The following is a 20067-nucleotide window of genomic DNA, read 5'->3' as shown; positions in this document are numbered from 1 at the left end:
TACGTGTAGTTTGAGCAAGAGGAAGGATATTCCATCAGCAATGAGCTTACTCAATCCATTCAAGACCTTAAACATCTCAATCAGATCTCCTTGCAGGTGCCTAGTCCCCACATGCTACAATTTACAAAACTGAAATCTTTTCTGGTAAGAGCGCTCTTTTGCTTTTATGTGCTTCTAATGCAGTTCCACATCCTTCCTAAAATAAGGCTTCTAGACCTATATGCAGTACTCAAGATGTAGCCTAACCATTGTCTTATACAATGTGATAATCACCTTGTCATCCCTGCTGGAAAGGTTCTTGAATATCATTGACAAAAACCCATTAGCTGCCATGGCAGCCTGTCTGCACTGCCCAGAGAACTCCATATCTGACTGCAGAATTATCCCTAGGTCTTTTTTATTCTCCACTACTCTGACTGTAGTATCACATATTTGGTACATTAATCTGAGATTACTGCTACCCATATCATGTAACTTGCATTTGTCAATATTAAACTTCAATTGCCACATCTCAGTCCATCTGCCTAATTTTTCTAGATCTTGTTGCAGTAGCATACCCTGATTAATGTGATTAAGAATCTGCAGACCCACAAACCCACAGGTTCTGTAGACACTACAAACTCACAGGTTCCAGTCATTATCTCGAAAGTTAAAATTCCCCATTATAAGACATTCTGATTTACTGGCCCACTATTTCTCTGTACTGTTGTTCATTGTACTCATCACAGTCATTCTGCCTATAACACATTCCTACTCTCATTTTTGGTTTCCCCGTGCTTCTGTCACACCAAACTGACTCAACATTGCACCCACATTGCACCCACTGGCCACCCACATCAACTGGATATAATGCCTTAGATTTTGTGCTTCTAATGCGGTTTTCATTGGCTCTTTTTGATAGTTTGTTCATTCTTACCATGATATGAAATTCAGATTCAGAAATATTACTCTTCATTGCTTATTTGGTGGAACACTCCTGACTAGAAGGATAATGTTGGGATATTAAGATAATCATCTCAAACATCATTATGAATAACATTTCATGCACTCAGTAGTGAATCAAGACTCATGGGACCCTTAATCACAAAGACTCTGGGTAACATTGCCTGCTAACTCACCAGCTGCACAGGCAGTGTGGCCACATCACATACAATTCTAGGATTTCCAAGGGCAGAAATCAAATGGGTAACAAACAAGTAATGCAAAGACTAAATGAACCATGCCATGTATTAAACTTACTTACTTACTCCACGGCACTATTGTCCTTGTAGAACCTTGGCCTCCTCAATGATTTTCCTCCAGCTGTCTCTTTTCCTGACCAGTTTTCCATCATCTCACCCTAAGCCGTCATAGGTGGGTAGATGACATTCTCTATGTCATCTACCCACCTCCTTCTCAGTCTTCCTCCTGGTTGCACTTCCATTACTTTCCTTGGCCATCGTTTTCCTCCATTTGTATTGCGTGGTCTGCTCATCTAAGTCTTGAGCTCTTTATCATTCCTACTATATCCGGTTCTCCATACAGTTCCTTCAGATCTTGATTTGTCCTTATTTTCCACTCTTCCCCGACTTTTACCAGGCCAAAGATTTTCCTTAATATCTTCCTTTCCCACACATTTAAAGATTTTTCATCCTTCTTTTTAAGCACCCATGTTTCATTAGCATAAGTCACGACAGGTCATACCACTGTTTTGTATAACACTAATTTCGTTCTTCTAGAGAGCAGTTTTGATCAAAAGTGTTTCTGCAGGGAAAAATAGCATCTATTACCAGCATTAAGATGAGCCTGATTTCTGGGGTGTTACTACTATCATGTTCAATCATAGCTCCCAGATATTTGAAGGAGTCTGTTCTATTGAAACTATACTTTGCTGTTTGCCAGAAGATCTGTTGGGTACTTTGTCCCTCCCTCCCACCTGTAATCATAAACTTCTTTTTATTTTCCTTTACCTTCAACCCAGCCTTTTCTGCTTCTTTCTCCAACTTTTCAAAAGCTGTCCTCAGAATATGTGGGTTTCTTGCTTTCATCACTACATCATCTGCGTAAGCTAAGTGCTGGTAGAGTCTGTTATATATGATCCCATTGGAGGTGATGGTGGTGGCCAATACTTTCCTCAAAAACCTCTCCAATACCAAGTTAAAAAGGACTGGCGACAAAGGGTCCCCTTGTCTCAGCCTTCTTCTCACTTCAAAGGATTCAGAGAGATTCCTTTGCATCTTAACCTTGTACTTTCTTCCTTCCAGCATGACCTTTGTCAGCCTTACAAGCTTTTTTGGTATGCCCAGGCTACCCATCGTTTTCAATAGTGCCACTCTATCCACACTATCATATACCATGCTGAAATCAATAAAAAGATGGTGCAGATCTACATTATATTCATAGCACTTCTCCAAGATCTGTCTGAAGGTGAAAATATGGTCAACAGCTGACCTCCCTGCATGGAACCCACTTTGATATTCACCAACTATTCCTTCTGTTAGTCTTGATATTCTTCTAGTCAGAATAAACGATACAATCTTATATGTTGCACTAAGTAGGAGAACTCCTCTGTAATTCCCACAAATTAGTTTATCTCCCTCCTTGTGGATTAGGATTATTACCACTGTCTTCCAGTCATTTGGCAATTCTTCTCTTTCCCATACGTCCAATATAAGCTGATGTAATTTTTGGATTAGTTTCTCCCCGCCTGCCTTTATGAGTTCTGCTGGGATGTTATCTTCTCTGGGTGCTTTGTTATTTTTAACCCTTTGGTTAAAAATAACCATACCTCATCCCATACCTCCTCTATTGTTGGGCCCAATATTCCTTCAACATTATGTTTCTTCTTTCTCTTCTACAATTTCTTCCGGGCATACCTGTTCTCTATTAAGTAAGGAATTAAAATGCTCCTTCCAAACTTTTGTGATTTCTGCTATTCTCCCTACTATTTCTCCTTTCTTATTCCTGCACTGGGTGCCTCCATAGCCAGGTGGGAAGGAGCAGCAGTGCACAGCACACGCGTCTTGATTAGACCGGGGTTCGAGCCTGTCACCACCAAATACGGAGGATGCGGAAAGGTCAGGGAATGGCCACTGCATATTCCCGGAGCAATATGGCCTTAGTTGCTAATGCTCCTAAAAACCAAATAACCAATAACCAATATAGGTTAAGGCACAGGTTAAGACGTGGCTGGAAACCTTTTTTTTTTACGTTTCCTACTTCTTTATAGAATTTTCTGATCTGCTCTCCACTGTACTCTTCTTGCATTTTTTCTGTTCTTTCCTTTTTTCTCTTTTTTTTTTCTTTTTTTTTTTTTTTTTTTCTTTTTGTCTACATACTGACTTCGCTTCAGCTATTTTAACCCCTGTAGTTCTCAGTGTTCTTTTTAGTCCCTCTCTGTAAAATTTTCTGCCTGGCTTGGTTTCGTTCCTCCATCTTCTCACAGTCCTGGTCAAACCAGTCATTTCTTGCTTTTTTTTGTTCCACTCCAAGTGCCTCTTCTGCTGCTACACTCAGTGCTTCCCTAATATCTTCCCATTTTTTATTGATGGGCTCACTTTACTGTGGTTGGTGCTTCTCCAGTTGTTCTTCTATTTTCATTCTAAATCTTTCTCTAGTATCTTCATCTGTAAGCTTATCTTGTTGATATCTTTTCTTTGTTATCCTACCTTTCCCTCTGTATACCTTTGAGAGCCTATTTTGCAAATGGCACCATACCATAAAATGGTCTGAATCACAGTCTGCCCCCTGTAGCTCCTCACACCCATTACATCTGTAGCATGACGAGTATCAATGAGGATGTGATCTATCTGATTTTGTGTGATACCGTCAGGTGAAATCCAGGTTTCTTTGTGGATATTCTTATAATTGTGGGAAATTTAGCATTAGCATTAGTAGAGGCATATGATGCAAGAAAGCAAGCTTATTCAGCATCAGCCAAAAAAAAAGAAAAAAAAAGAAAAAAAAAAAAAAAACAACCACTACTCCCATTTCACCCCTCAATTCGTTCGAAATACCTGTCCAGCTGAGCCTTAAATTTGTTTAGGCTATCAACTTCAACAACAAGCGATGGAAGTCTATTCCACAAACCAACTGCCCGCTGGCTAAAGGCGAATTTCCGCACATCTATCCGACATCCGTCCTTCCTCAATTTGAATTTATGCCCTCTCAGGTGATTATTCTGAGCAAGAGGAAGAATTCCATCGGCATTGAGCATGCTCAAGCCATTCAAAGCCTTGTACACCTCTATCAGATCACCTCGGCGATGCCTAGTCTCCAGGCTCTGTAATTTGCAAAACTTAAGCCTTTCTTCGTAAGAGCAACCCTTTGTTCCATTCACTAATCTTGTTGCCCTTCTCTGTACTCGTTCCAGCAGCTCTACATCCTTCTTGAAATGAGGCCTCCAGACCTGTATACAGTACTCTAGGTGTGGCCTGACCAATGCCTTATACAAGGGAATAATCACATCCCTGTCCCTGCTAGAAAAATTCCTGTATATCATTGACAAGACACCATGAGCTACTCTTGCAGCTCGTCTGCACTGCTCAGAGAACTTCATATCTGCCTGCACAATTACCCCCAGGTCCTTTTCATTCTCTACCACTGTCAGCGTAGTACCACAGAGTTGATACGTTGATCTGGGGTTACTGTTTCCCATATGTAGTACTTTACATTTGTCAATGTTAAACTTCATTTGCCACCTCTCAGCCCATTTGCTCAACCTTTCCAGATCCTGTTGCAGCAGCATAGTATCAGTAGTGTCCTTAACAACCCTGCCAACCTTTGTATCGTCTGCAAACTTGGACATTAAGCCTGATACACCATCATCAATATCATTTATAAATACAGAAAACAACAATGGACCCAACACTGAACCCTGAGGAACTCCACTAATAACATTAGTCCACGTTGAGCAGTGTCCATTGATTACCACTCTCTGTCTTCTGCCACTCAACCATCCCTTTATCCATAGCAGCAATTTGCCTCGAATGCCACACTTCTCCAATTTGTGCAGCAGTCTTCCATGCGCAACAGTATATAAAGCCTTTCTAAGATCCAAATATATAATATCAAAGTTATTCCCTGCATCCAGTTCTTTTGTGACTACATCATAGTATCCAATCAAATTGGTCAGACAAGACCTGCCCTTAACAAACCCATGCTGTGTCTGAGCTATAACTGAATTCTTGTCCAGATGATCCTGCAGTGCTTCTTTAACCAGTGCCTCCATTAATTTTCCTGGAACCGAAGTTAAACTAACAGGTCTATAATTACTTGTGTCAGCCTTTGATCCTCCTTTGTGAATTGGGGTTACATTTGCACATCTCCAGTCCATGGGTACCTCCCCTGAGTCCAAAGAAGCTCTCATAATTATGGCTAGGGGTTTGCTTACTTCCTTTGCTGCCTCCTTTAATATAACTGGATAGATCCCATCCACCCCGGGTGCCTTTTTTATGTTTATCCTCAACAATTTCTCCTCCACTTTCCTCTCAGTTATTAGAAAATCATCTAGCTCACTGCCAATGTTTACTTCACCTACGACATTCCCCTTCCTGAATAACTCCTCATGTGTGAATGTAGATGCAAAATACTCGTTTAGATTGTTAGCCACCTGAGCTGGATCCTCAACTGTTGAACCATCAACATCCAGTGGACCAATCTGATTCATCCCTTTCCTTCTTGAGTTTAAATAGGTAAAGAACTCTTTTCTGTTTTTCTTTGCATCCTTTGCCAAGGATTTCTCATAATCTGCCTTTGCCTGCCTAATCTCCTTTGTGACTTGGTTACAGACCAACTTATATCTATCATAGGCTTCCACGTCACCCATTAATTTGTATGTATCCCATGCATTTTTCTTCTCTGCCATATGTCTCATTAGTTCATCTGACAACCATTTAGGCCTGAACCTTGAACAATATTTCTTGGTTGGTATGTAAAGCCTGGTAGCTTCCAAGATTAGTTCCTTGAATGCTTCCCATTTTGAATTTGCTGTTGGTAACATCATCAGTTGGTCCCACTGTATAGAATTTAAATACTGTCTCAGACCAGCATAGTCTCCTTTACGAAAGCAAAAACCCTTCCCTTTACCTCTGATGGTAGTTACCTCCTTGAGTAAATCCCACTTCAGCACACTGTGATCACTGCCACCCAGTGGTTCATTTATCTGCAGATTCCTAATGCATGAAGAATCACTACTGATAATCAGATCAAGAGTATTACTCCCTCTAGTTGCCTCCCGAACATGCTGGTGTAGAAAACAATCATCCAATAAATCCACAAAAGCCTTGCTAGTGTGTGAGTGACCAACCCACAAATTCCAGTCAATATCTGGGAAATTAAAATCCCCCATTATAAGACTCTCTGATTTACTGGCCCACTCTATTTCCCTGTACAGTATCTTATTATACTCATCAGAGTCATTAGGCCTATAGCACATCCCTACTCTCAATTTTGATTTACCTATGCTTATGTACACCAAACTGACTCAACACTGCACTGTCCAGCGATGTCAACTGGCTTCACTTCCTTGGATTTTATGTGTTTTTTAACTAATAGCATAACCCCTCCTCCCTTCCTATCCTGTCTATCCTTTCTGTAGACGTTGTACTCCCCAAATTCCAGTTCTGCATTCCTTATATCTGTGTGACACCACGTCTCTGATATCCCAACAATATCTGCCTTTGATGTTTTGAGTAATACCTCAAATTCATCAAATTTATTTACTAAACTCCTAGCATTAGTGTACACGCAAGTATACATGCACCTGTTTCTATTCTTAGCTACCCTAACACAACCCATGTGTTTTCTTGTACCGCAATGACTTCCAGCAGTCTCTGAAATATCCTGCATCTTGTTTTTCAGGCTTCTGCTCATTCCAATAGAAGCAGTGCAAGAATCTCTTTCACCTCTGCCCGTGGCTACTGTTAATCCATTAGTCTTTGTCTCCCCCCAAGCTAGCAGTTTTCCGACCCACCTAACACTGCCTCGATAGCATCAGCAAATATTCTTGCACCCTTTCTATTTAAGTGTATCCCATCCCTGTAGAAGCAATCTCTCCTGTTAACAAGTACAGTCCAGGCTGAAAAAAATTCTACCCCTTCAGCCTTGCACAATCTTTCCAGGGCCGAATTGATCGACAAGGCTCTCATCATATACTCCCTCCTATCGTGTCTGGGCAGAATTGCAGACACTTTCAAATTCAACCCTACTTCACGGCTTTTTTTCAACAGTGACCTGTACTTGTTAAGTAATTCCGCTGGTCTCCCACTCTTAATATCATTAGTGCCAACGTGTACAACTATATCACCTTTTGTGCCCTTAAAAGATGATATCTGCTCTACAACATCATCAACCTTTGCCCCTGGCAGACATACCCTGGTCCTGTTCCACCTATCCTTTTTACAAAGCATGTTCCCCGTTTCCCTGACAATTGAGTCACCAACAACTACTAGTTCCTGTTGGACCAGCGCATTCTGCCTTGGGGGCTGCCTCTGTGTTGCAAGATGACCAAGTCCAAGCTCTGGTGTTGATGTGGGCAGCTGAGAGCTTGATGGGCCCCTCAATTTATTTCCTTCGAGGGCATCCACCCTGTCCTTCAAGGTCTCATATAGGCCCATAACAACGCCGAGTTGTCGCCTAATTTCCTTGCACTCCTTGCATCGTGCACACACAAAGACATCCCCCATGGCAGTATCATGTCCCGTACCCGATTGCTCCGCAAACATCAAGCAAACAGTGCATCTTAAAAGGCCGTGATTCAGGGGGCAACCGCCCCCCTCAGTTCTCCCCTGAGTCACAGCACTCCCATTAGCTTGAGCCTTTTGCTTTGCTGCTCTGGTCAGAGTCATGATTTCGATTTAAATGTCAATAAAATTACAATTTCAGAACAAAATTAAAACCTTAAACTTGTATCTTAACACAGTTATAACGCTATATTTATTTTTCGGTATCGAGTGTTATCTACGAGTTCCCTTTATATAACTTCCGTATCAAGTATGTATTAATTATTTGCTACGTTTGTACTCTAAGTCGTTATATATATATAGTTAAAAGTACAATTTAATTGACAATGAAGTTTAACAAGATTAATAGATGTACTGATTAATTGACAATATTATATTATGCACTATACTATACAAAGCTAATGCTGTCGAATTCCGGATATGCTGTATCGCGCTTCAGTAACGAGTGTTATCTACGAAATCCCTTTATATAACTTCTGTATCAAGTTATGTATTAATTATTTATTTTTACTAATTATTTATGTTCCGTAACCTAAGTGGTTATATGTATAGTTAAAATTACAATTTAATTGCCAATGAAGTTCGACAAGATTAATAGATTTTACTGATTAATTTTCACGTAGCAATGGCGGCCGTTTATGAACGGTAAACACGTGGATTTGATACCCTTTCCGATACTAAGTAATACCTACAAAATCTCTATCTAAGTTATTTTAACTTTAAGTACCGTAAATAGGAATATAAAGCTACTCTAGAAATAAGTTAATATGTCAATTTAAACTAATAAAGCAGAAAATAAATCAGAAAAAACTTCTCTATTCCAAGAGCGGCAGAAAGGCACGTCCGCACAGGAAATCCTCGACCTCAGAGAAAAGATTTGTGTGTGCTACTATTGTTAAAACCTTTCCCCTCTTGCAAAGTCTATTAGCCTTTCCACATTTTCACTACTGGTTTCATGTAAGCTGTTTCTTCTTACAGTTGGTGTACTTCTTCTCTCCCAACTTTGGCATTTAAATCACCAAGGATGAGTTTAATATCATATCTTGGGGCCTCATCTAATATCCTGTCCAGTGCTCTGTAAAAGGCATCCTTTGCTTCATCCGCTGCATCTTCTGTCAGAGCATGTACTCTGATCATGTATTAAAAGAGGAATAAAACTAACTGTGCCATATATTAAAACTAACCATGCTATGTATTAAAAGAGGAATAAGGACTAACATTAAATAAGATCTAAATATCTGTTGGTTTCTACTTGAAAAATATACAGATGATTTATGATATGTTCTCACCATGTCATCAGTTATTGCAGTGATGGTAAATAAATGGGATAATAGTTAAACTGTTATAAGTTACTCTGATAAATTATTATAAGTTACGTGCATAAGACTAAAATTATCATAGTTAAATTTAGATTTTAATTAAATACAGGTTATAGTTAAATTTGATTCAAATTTACATTTAGGATTAAATTTAGGAAATTTGGAAAATACAGTCAGATCTCTGTTTAATACACTTCTTAATAGCAAATTTTTATATTTAGTGAATATTTTTTGAATTCCCCTTGGTAATTACATTTAAAACAGTTTCTGTAGAATGAAAAAAAATTTCAATATAATGGAAACTACAGTTTTGCAGATGGTATGACTACACATTTTCCCATCTCTCTGTATACGCAGTAGATACAAGTGGGCCCTATATTCAGTTTTGTTTTATCTGCTGTGCAAGTAACCTTATAATGTTAAGAGAAATCCTTGAGTGTAGTGGAAAAGTGAAAATGCTTAATATGTGGATCAGAATGTTTAAAAAAAAAAAGAGCTGGAGAGAGAAATTTTCTTAAAATTTGATATTCCTACCAGTAGTGTGTCAATAATTCTGAAAACCCATGCTTCCATTCTCAAACTATTCAAGGAAACTGGACCCAGTTATTATGCTGATATGAGGGCCATTAATAAAAGAAAAGGCTATGGAATATGCATCCTTCCTGAAGCATAAAAAAAACATTCCAAGCAAGCTTTGATTGGCAGGACAAATTTAAAAAGCACCATGACTTACTCATGAATGTTATTTTTGGCAAAATTAGAGGTGTAATCGAAGAAGACTGTACTCATTAGAAAGAAACAGTTTTGAAAACAGTTATGGATTACGAGCCTAAAGTATACTCAACATTGACGAAACAGGGTCTATGTTTTTTTTTTTAATGTTTGCAAACAAGGCACTGACTTTTCAAAAGTGATAAATGTATTAGTAGGTAAATGTATTAGGTGGTAAAAATTATAAGGAGAGAAATACAGTCTTGGTTGCAACAAATATTTGGCGCCTCCGTAGCCAGGTGGGAAGGAGCATCAGTGCGTAGCACACGCTTCTTGATTAGACCGGGGTTCGAGCCCGTCACCACCAAATACGGAGGATGCGGAAAGGTCATTCAGGGAATGACCACCGCATATCCCGGAGCAATATGGCCTCAGTTGCTAATGCTCCTAAAAACCAAATAACAACAACAGCAACAAATATGCTGGCAATGAAAAGCTGAAGTGTTTCATTTTAGCCAAAAGTAAATAGTCCAGTGCCTCAAAGGAGTGAAGTCTTTAAAGCTGGACTACAACAAAAAATCTTGGATGACAAGTGAAATTTCTAATATTTTAGATTTAGATAGAAAGATGACAAAAGAAAACAGAAAAATCATGTTGACTATTGACAACTACCGTGCCCACCCTCACTGAGTAATTTAAAAACTTACGAGTGTGAAGTTTGTCTTCTTCCCTCCAAATGCATCTAAACTGTAGGCAACTGATTCAAGACATTACTAAGAATTTGAAAATGACTACCAAATATATATATTGAGAAAAATCACACTGGGAATAGAGCTGCAGATTGTGTTAGAGATTTGTGGATATGCATCAGAGTTGTCAAAAATTTATTATTATTATTATTATTATTAGCTATATGGTGCAAGGAAGCCTGAGGCTTATGCAGCACCAGCCAAAAAAAAAAAAAAAAAAAAAAAATTCCTAAGTTACCCTAAGAGAGAGAGAGAGAGAGAGAACTAGAAGGGAATCACCAAGAAGGATGGTCAAGGACATCATAGTAGCTGAATATCTGAGTGACTCTGACATTTTGGACAGTATTCAAAGAATTAGTGACAATATTGATGATGAGGTGGAGGAAAATGACAGCAATAAAGATATTAAATCTTCCAAACATGAAATGCTGGCAGCAGCCGAAACTGTCAAGGTCTTCAGTGTGAAAAAAATGTTCTTGAAAATATATTTGAAATCTAGTGTGCAACAAAAAGTAAGTATTTTACAAAATAATTCAAGTGTACTTATATCATGTGCATCATGTACATACTAAAAAATCATTTCTTAATATTTGTGTATCTATTAATAAATTAATTGTTTTAAAACGTTAGAAAATTTATTTATTCCTGCTTAATTTTGATTTATAATATACACGCAAGTTAGTTATAATCCAGTTTAATACAAATATATACTAACAAAATCAAATTTTTTTTTTTTGTATTTAATTTGTCAGTTGACAAAGAGACACGCGTCTCGAAAGCTACTGATTTTGTTAGTATATATTTGTATTAAACTGGGTTATAACTAACTTGCGTGTATATTATAAACTATGGACCCCAGTACTCCAGGCCCATTCGTTACTAATTTTGATTTATTTTCCATCTTTTGCTATATTTCGGAATGTTGAATTATTTTATTTTATTGAAAAGTTCATATTTCTTTATAACAAAATTTCTAGTTAACAAAGTTTTACAAGCAAACAATCAACCACTTACCTGCCATCATTGCTACTTCACCAGTACCAAGAACAGAATAGCCAAAAGTATGACATATGTGATTTAAAAACTCACTGTGTATATACAGGATGATCCAAAAGTCAGTAAACAATTAAAGAATCGGTATTTCGGTGAATTTTGACGTATGGTAACGAGATTAGCACAGAAATGCACAGAATTACGTGAGGTTTTTTCCAAAAGAATGTCAAAAATAATTCCAAATATGTCCACCAGGTGATGCTGTATCATGAATGATGTTGTGCAAGTGTCTGATATAAAGGCACCGCAAGAACAGCAGCTAAGCAGTTTAGTGAACGTTTGGGAAAGAAAAAGAAAAGAAGCTAAGCGGTCATGTTATCATTACTGGATAAAGCACTGTTGGTGAAAAGTTATTACCTTAACGCTGAATCTGCAACTGCAGCTTTGCGATCTTTCTGTCAGCTGAAGGGTATGTGACGTGGTAAAGGACCATTGATTGTTGCAGGGCTAAAGATGATTAAGAAATTTGAGACAACTGGGTTGTTACAAGATTGTCCATGAAGTGGAAGACCATCAACATATGCTACCACTGCAGCTGCAGTTGTGGAAGACATGGATACTCCAATGGCATTATCATCACATGGAAAAGCAAGATCTCATGAAGTTTCACGTCAAATTGGCATCCCATTTGGGAGTGTGTAGAGAGCACTAAGAGTAGTCCTCCGTAGATATCCGTACAAAATTAAACACCTTCAAGAACTTAGGAGTCCCAATTTTGCAAAGCGGAAAGCATTTGCGTTATAGTTCTTTCAGCGAACTGAAGAACATGACAACTGGCTGTCAGATGTTTTGTGGACGGATGAAGCCCATTTTACTCTCAATGGCACTGTAAACACACACAATTGCAGAATTTTGGCAATGGAAAACCCTGGAGCTTACACAGAAACTCCATTGCATCAGTCAAAAGTAATGGTATGGTTGTGGATTCACCTCTTCTTTTGTTATAGGGCCATTTTTCTTTCAGGAAATCAGTGGCTCTGGTTTTGAAACTGCATTATCCCTAGCCTGGGGGAAAGGCAAGCTTTGGATGTTGTGACATTCATGCAGGACCCCATATTGCTTCTCCTGTGAAACAACTGTTACTCTCAGCGTTTGGAGATAATTGAGTGATAAGTCGTCACTTTCAGCTTGAATGGCCACCGAGGTCTCCCAACCTGACGCCCTGCAATTTTTGATTATGGGGCTACCTGAAGTCACGGGTTTACAGAGATCACTCAATGTCACTGGCAATGCTAAAAGACTCTGTATACCTCCAGAAATGCTGTTTCATGCTGTCCATAACGTCGTTACTCGTCTTCAGGCAGTGCTCGACAATGAAGGCTGCCACATTGAACATTTACTATAATGAGGTGCTTTGTCGTGTTACAGATAAAACTCCACCTGATGGATATATTTGGAAATAATTTTGACATTCTTTCAGAAAAAACCCCATGTAATTCTATGCATTTCTGCACTAATCTCATTACCATATGTCAAAAATTCACTAAAATACGGATTATTTAATTGTTTACTGACTTTTGGATCACCCTGTATATATATACACAGTATATCCTTCAGAAGCCATGTTAGTTAGATCATGTTGTCATTTAACACATTTTAAAATCAGTTCTGCATTCTGGTATACAAAATGCCACAGAACTATGAAAGTAAGACTTTTTATTTTTCTAATATATTGATCAAGAACATTATGTGAAATACTGATTACTTAAATATAAAATATAAAAATTCCTTATACTAATAGCTTTCATAGTTTTATTTTTCATTTTTCAAAGCCAGACTAACATTATTAACACATATGTACTGCTAAGTTCTCCACAAGTTTTTATATTTTGGATTTGTCAGTCTGAACCAGTGCAAGATACACATAAAAAATAAATGCAACAATACTGAATAAAGGTATTCAAAATATGCAAACTTCTGAAATACAAGATTTTGTTTTATATTCTTTTATAGGGAAACTATTCCACACAGCTGAACATTATGATGGTGGAGGAAGAATTTTTGTTACTTGAGCCACGTTGACAGAAAGGATTGGAGGCATGCTATGAATCAACGAAGCTCTGTTAATCGAATCAATATATTATATATACAAGTAAACTTTGCTGAAGCTCTGTCCAGTGCCATCACAGTGTGATGAACCACCTTGTTAAGCGTCCAATAGGTAGAAATATCAAGAAGATTTATTTTCCACAGTTATAAGTGAGAACTTACATTCCCGCCCCAAGTGATGATGGATGGCTATCTTCCATTAATTATGGAAGAACTATCTTTATGCATGTGCTTATGTTTTAAAACTCAATACAAGGATTGCCAGAACAAGTGAACTTCCACGATTGGAACTTCTGGCTTAAAAGTTTGAACACGACCATAAAAGAACCAAAAGGCATAAACTGAATCTGCCAGTAATTTCTATATTAAAATGGAGAAAACATCACTTCTAAAGTAAATATAATGGAACAAAGTCCTGACTATTCCCTTGCAGTGGTAAGTTATATGTACAAGAAACTGTCAAACTACTTTTTAATGATTTGTCAAAATTATTGTGAATTGTAAATTTCACAGATTTCTGGGGGTTTTTCAGAAGTCGTCTCCTGCCAGATGCTCTTATCTGATAATTTAAAACTGTTAAACTATTTAGGGTGTTGCCACAAACTCATGAAATGTTTGTGTATATTTGTTGCATAAAGCAAAGGCTTCTATATGATTGAAGTCAGTGGCATGAGTAATTGATTAAAGTTTTGGAACTGAATTTAGTATTAAATAAAAAAATAAAAAAATAGAAAAAATGCATTTTACCAATTATTCTTATTTACAAAACATAATGAAATCTTGATTTAAACAGATTACAGCTGAAAAAATGTTACGAAAGTCCATGATGTGATTAAAGGACATGAATACAATTAAAATGTAAATTCAATATTGTACTGACAGCATTATAAAGGGTGAACACAAAACAGAAGTTCACAAGTTTATAAGTCAACCAAACACACACCGGTGTCCCATATTTCTTTTGTCCTGTGGAAGCTCCCATATTTTTTGAGTTAGGATAAAACCATTCCAGGTTGGTAACATCACAAACTACAAACAACTGTTACTCCACACATAATACAGTCTTAAGAAAATAGATTCCATAGAAAAGTATTTACAGTGAAAAGATTTTTATAAGTTATTTATGTTACAACTATGTTTTCTTGCTAGTCTATCAATTGCTAACCATTTTGTCTGACTGAACTTTTCAAATCTGGGTATACAAAAACTTTTATGAATATAATAATTACTAAAACACTTGAACTAAAAAGGTTTCAAAACATACACAAATTCTGTGTAATACAGCCCATTACAGCAAAAAAACAAATGCATATCATGATTACGTTGCTATGCATATAACATAAGTGAGTGTGATAAAGTGTCGCATTTTCTAGTTCAGAAAATGTGGCTACCTTACCATTACATTAAGATCACTTATGATTGAAAAAAATGGTGATGTTTACTGGTGCTGAGAGAATGTAATGTATTTTCTGGTTTGAAGAGCAGAGAAAAGTTCTTACATATGACACTAAAGTACTTCCCTATGCAGTTATCCCTCGAGATACACATTTTCAGATATAGTATATGTAATTTGTACTCTTAAGTTTCCTTCATGGGTAGTTGAGGCCAGAAACATATAAATTCCAAGACCTGCTGGATTTGTGCCTATGGAAAGGGAGGGAAGCATACAGGGTTTTTTTTTTTTTTTTTTGGCTGCTGTCTTAATTTTTATATTGTATAGCCAATACTAATCCTAAGAAAAGCACATTCCATATTATTTTGTTGTTGGTGACTCTATTGTCAGGGAAACGGGTAACATGCTTTGTAAAAAGGATAGGTGGAACAGGACCAGGGTATGTCTGCTAGGGGCAAAGGTTGATGACGTTGTAGAGCAGATATGATATTTTAAGGGCACAAAAGGTGATATAGTTGTACACGTTGGCACTAATGATATCAAGAGTAGGAGACCGGCAGAATTGCTTAACAAGTACAGGTCACTGTTGAAAAAAAGCCGTGAAATAGGGTTGAAATTGAAAGTGTCTGCAATTCTGCCCAGACACGATAGGAGGGAGTATGTGATGAGAGCCTTGTCGATCAATTCGGCCCTGGAAAGATTGTGCAAGGCTCAAGGGGTAGAATTTTTTTCAGCCTGGACTGTACTTGTTAACAGGAGGGATTGCTTCTACAGGGATGGGATACACTTAAATAGGAAGGGTGCAAGAATATTTGCTGATGCTATCGAGGCAGTGTTAGGTGGGTCGGAAAACTGCTAGCTTGGGGGGAAAAAAAGACGAATAGATTAACAGTAGCCAGTGGCAGAGGTGAAAGAGATTCTTGCACTGCTTCTATTGGAATGAGCAGAAGCCTGAAAAACAAGATGCAGGATATTTCAGACTGCCGGGAGTCATTGCGGTACAAGTAAACACATGGGTTGTGTTACGGTAGCTAAGAATAGAAATAGGTGCATGTATACTTGCGTGTACACCAATGCTAGGAGTTTAGTAAATAAATTTGATGAATTTGAGGTATTGCTCAAAACATCAAAGGCAGATATTGTTGGGATATCAGAGACGTGGTGTCACACAGATATAAGGAATGCAGAACTGGAATTTGGGGAGTACAACGTCTACAGAAAGGATAGACTGGATATGAAGGGAGGAGGGGTTATGTTATTAGTTAAGAACCACATAAAATCCAAGGAAGTGAAGCCAGTGGACATCGCTGGACAGTGCAGTGTCGAGTCAGTTTGGTGTGACATAAGCATTGGGAGATCAAAATTGAGAGTAGGAGTGTGTGATAGGCCTAATGACTCTGATGAGTATAATAAGATACTGTACAGGGAAATAGAGTGGGCCAGTAAATCAGAGAGTCTTATAATGGGAGATTTTAATTTCCCAGATATTGACTGGAATTTGGACGCTGGTCACTCACACACTAGCAAGGCTTTTGTGGATTTATTGAATGATTGTTTTCTACATCAGCATGTTCAGGAAGCAACTAGAGGGAGGAATACTCTTGATTTGGTTATCAGCAGTGATTCTTCATGCATTAAGAATTTGCAGATAAATGAACCACTAGGTGGCAGTGATCACAGTGTGCTGAAGTGGGATTTACTCAAAGAGGTACTACCATTAGGGGTAAAGGGAAGGGTTATTGCTTTCGTAAAGGCGACTACGATGGACTGAGACAGTATTTAAATTCTATACAGTGGGATCAACTGATGATGTTACCAACAGCAAATGCAAAATGGGAAGCATTCAAAGATCGTATCTTGGAAGCTACTAGGCTTTACATACCAACTAAGATATATTGTTCAAGGTTTAGGCCTAAATGGATGTCAGATGAACTGATGAGGCATATGGCAGAGAAGAAACATGCATGGGATACATACAATTTAACACATGACACAGAAGCCTATGATAGATACAAGTTGATCTGTAACCAAGTTACAAAGGAGTTAGCAGGCGAAGGCAGATTACGAGAAATCTTTGGCAAGGGATGCAAAGAAAAACAGCAAAGAGTTCTTTACTTATGTAAACTCTAGAAGGAAGGGGATGAATCAGATTGGTCCACTTGATATCGATGGGTCAACTGTTGACGATCCTGCTCATGTAGCTAAGAAACTAAATGAATATTTTGCATCGACATTCACACATGAGGAGTTATTCAGTGACGGGAATGCCAGAGGTGTATTCAACTCTGGCAGTAAGCTAGAGAATCTTGTAATAACTGAGAGTAAAGTGGAGGAGAAATTGTTGAAGATAAACACAAGAAAGGCACCCGGGATGGATGGGATCTATCCAGTTATATTAAAGGAGGCAGCAAAGGAAGTAAGCAAACCCTTAGCCATAATTATGAGAGCTTCCTTGGACTCAGGGGAAGTACCCATGGACTGGAGATGTGCAAATGTCACCCCAATTCACAAAGGAGGATCAAAGGCTGACACAAGTAATTATAGACCTGTGAGTTTAACTTCTGTTCCAGGAAAATTAATGGAGGCACTAGTTAAAGAAGCACTGCAGGATCATTTAGACAAGACTTCAGCTATAGCTTGGACACAGCATGGTTTTGTTAAGAGGAAGTCTTGCCTGACCAATTTTATTGGATACTATGATGCAGTCACAAAGGAACTGGATGCAGGGAATAACTTTGATATTATATACTTGGATCTTAGAAAGGCTTTTGATACTGTTGCACATGGAAGACTGCTGCACAAATTGGAGCAGTGTGGCATTGGAGGCAAATTGCTGCTGTGGATAAAGGGCTGGCTGAGGGGGAGAAGACAGTGTGGTAATCAATGGACACTGCTCGTCATGGACTAATGTTATTAGTGGAGTCCCTCAGGGCTCAGTGTTGGGTCCATTATTGTTTTCTGTATTCATAAATGATATTGATGAGGGTATATCAAGCTTAATGTCAAAGTTTGCAGACAATACAAAGGTAGGCAGGGTTGTCAAGGACACTACTGACACTATGCTGCTGAAACAGGATCTGGAAAGGTTGAGCAGATGGGCTGAGAGGTGGCAAATGAAGTTTAACAGTGACAAATGTAAAGTACTACACATGGGAAACAGCAACCCCAGAGCAACGTATCAACTCTGTGGTACTACACTGACAGTGGTAGAGAATGAAAGGGACCTGGGGGTGGTTGTGCAGGCAGATATGAAGTTCTCTGAGCAGTGCAGAAGGGCTGCAAGAGTAGCTCATGGTGTGTTGTCAATGATATATAGGAATTTTTCTAGCAGGGATAAGGAGGTGATTATTCCCTTGTATAAGGCAATGGTCAGGCCACACCTAGAGTACTGTATACAGGTCTGGAGGCCTCATTTCAAGAAGGATGTAGAGCTGCTGGAACGAGTACAGAGAAGGGCAACAAGATTAGTGAATGGAACAAAGGGGTGCTCTTACGAAGAAAGGCTTCAGTTTTGCAAATTACAGTGTCTAGAGACTAGGCACCAGCGAGGTGATCTGATAGAGGTGTATAAAGCCTTGAATGGTTTGAGCATGCTCAATGCTGATGGGATTCTTCCTCTCGCTCAGAATAATCACCTGAGAGGGCATAAATTCAAATTGAGGAAAGACAGATGTAGGATAGATGTGCGGAAATTTGCCTTTAGCCTGCAGGTGGTTGGTTTGTGGAACAGACTTCTATCCCTTGTCGTGGAAGTTGATAGCCTAAATAAGTTTAAGGCTCAGCTGGACAGGTATTTTGAACGAACAAGAGGGGTGAAGTGGAAGTTGTTTTTTTTTTTTTTTTTTTTGGCTGATGCTTCATAAGCTTGCTTTCTTTCATCAAATGCCTCTACTAATGCTAATGCTAATGCTATTATGATGTGCCAAACAATAAAAAGCTGAAATTTAGAATTTTCACCTTCTCAATTAGCATAAAAAGGGATGTGGAATTTGCACTTATAAATCAGAGCTGTTGGCATCCCTAGTATAGCAGCGGCAGAGTTTGTGCAACTCTAATATTTCTGTATTAATACATCTACTGGATGCCATAGTGCATCCACATGTTCTGGTAAACCCATTCGCCTGTGCAGGTCAAAATAACCGTGCAGTTTTATCATCTACACGCTCCAGTAGACCTGTAGAGTGTGCCTGTGAAGGCACACCTGACAGATTTACCTGAAGGTGTGTAGTGGCCTTCATTCAGTTGGCTAACCATGGCATCGACAGATGACATTTTAGCAATAGTTGGCTTATTATTTGCAACAAAGTGTTTTAAACATAATATATGGTGCAAAGAATGGTTGAAAAAAAGAAAAGTTTATTCACATGTGAACTTGTTAAGTGAATTGCAGTTGGCCCCTAAAGATTGGCATAATTATTTGTGGATGAATGAAGAAACTGATTTAGAGCTTCTTTCATTAGTTACTCCAGTAATTAAAAAAAACGATACTGTTATGAGGACGGCAATTTCACCGCACGAGTGATTAACTGCAACTCTGAGATTTCTTGCAACTGGAAGAAGTTAATAGTGAATTTTTTTTTCATAGAATTGATGTAATTTTTAATGATAGTCGAATAGGGAAATACCCCAATCTGGCAGTGTGCCTGCCATGTCTCTACACGCACTCCAATTTGCCTGCTCAGGCCACTCCAGTTCAGGCAAATCGAATGATTTTTTATATTCCTCCGGTCACCTGTGCAGGTCAAAATAACTGTGCAGTTTTATCATCTACATGCTCCAGTAGACCTGTAGAGTGTGCCTGTGCAGGCACACCTGACAGATTTACCTGAAGGTGTGTAGTGGCCTTTAGGTTGACATGGACCTGAAGCTATTATTATACGTTTGTCTGCATCAGAAATATTTTCTGAAAAATTTGCACTGTTGGATACTGTTGCGAAATAACTGAGGGATCTAATCTTGAACCTTCATAAACAAATGAGTTTGTTTCTGGACTTACTGCTTCATTTTCCATAACATGATGGTATTGATCGTCATTTGTTCTTGCCAGATCCAGTGAAGCAGGGCGATCTTCA

At 38.4% G+C, this 20067-nt stretch overlaps 1 protein-coding gene across 1 annotated transcript in view; it reads left to right on the top strand.

Annotated features, from left to right (window-relative positions):
* Window positions 1-13986, top strand: part of LOC150084394 (cell adhesion molecule Dscam1-like) — a 687198-nt gene extending 673212 nt beyond the window's left edge. Inside the window, 1 exon segment of the mRNA XM_090376030.1 lies at window positions 13507-13986. Coding sequence (XP_090232156.1) covers window positions 13507-13565 — 59 coding nt within the window. The 3' untranslated portion in view covers window positions 13566-13986.
* Window positions 13987-20067: the final 6081 nt, after the last annotated feature.

This window comes from Mastigoproctus giganteus, chromosome 6 (genome assembly GCF_048544385.1).
Source record: "Mastigoproctus giganteus isolate SK-2022 chromosome 6, ASM4854438v1, whole genome shotgun sequence".
NCBI lineage: Eukaryota > Metazoa > Arthropoda > Arachnida > Uropygi > Thelyphonidae > Mastigoproctus > Mastigoproctus giganteus.
The sequence above is the reverse complement of the archived record's forward strand: the minus strand, read 5'-3'. Positions and strand labels throughout refer to the sequence as shown.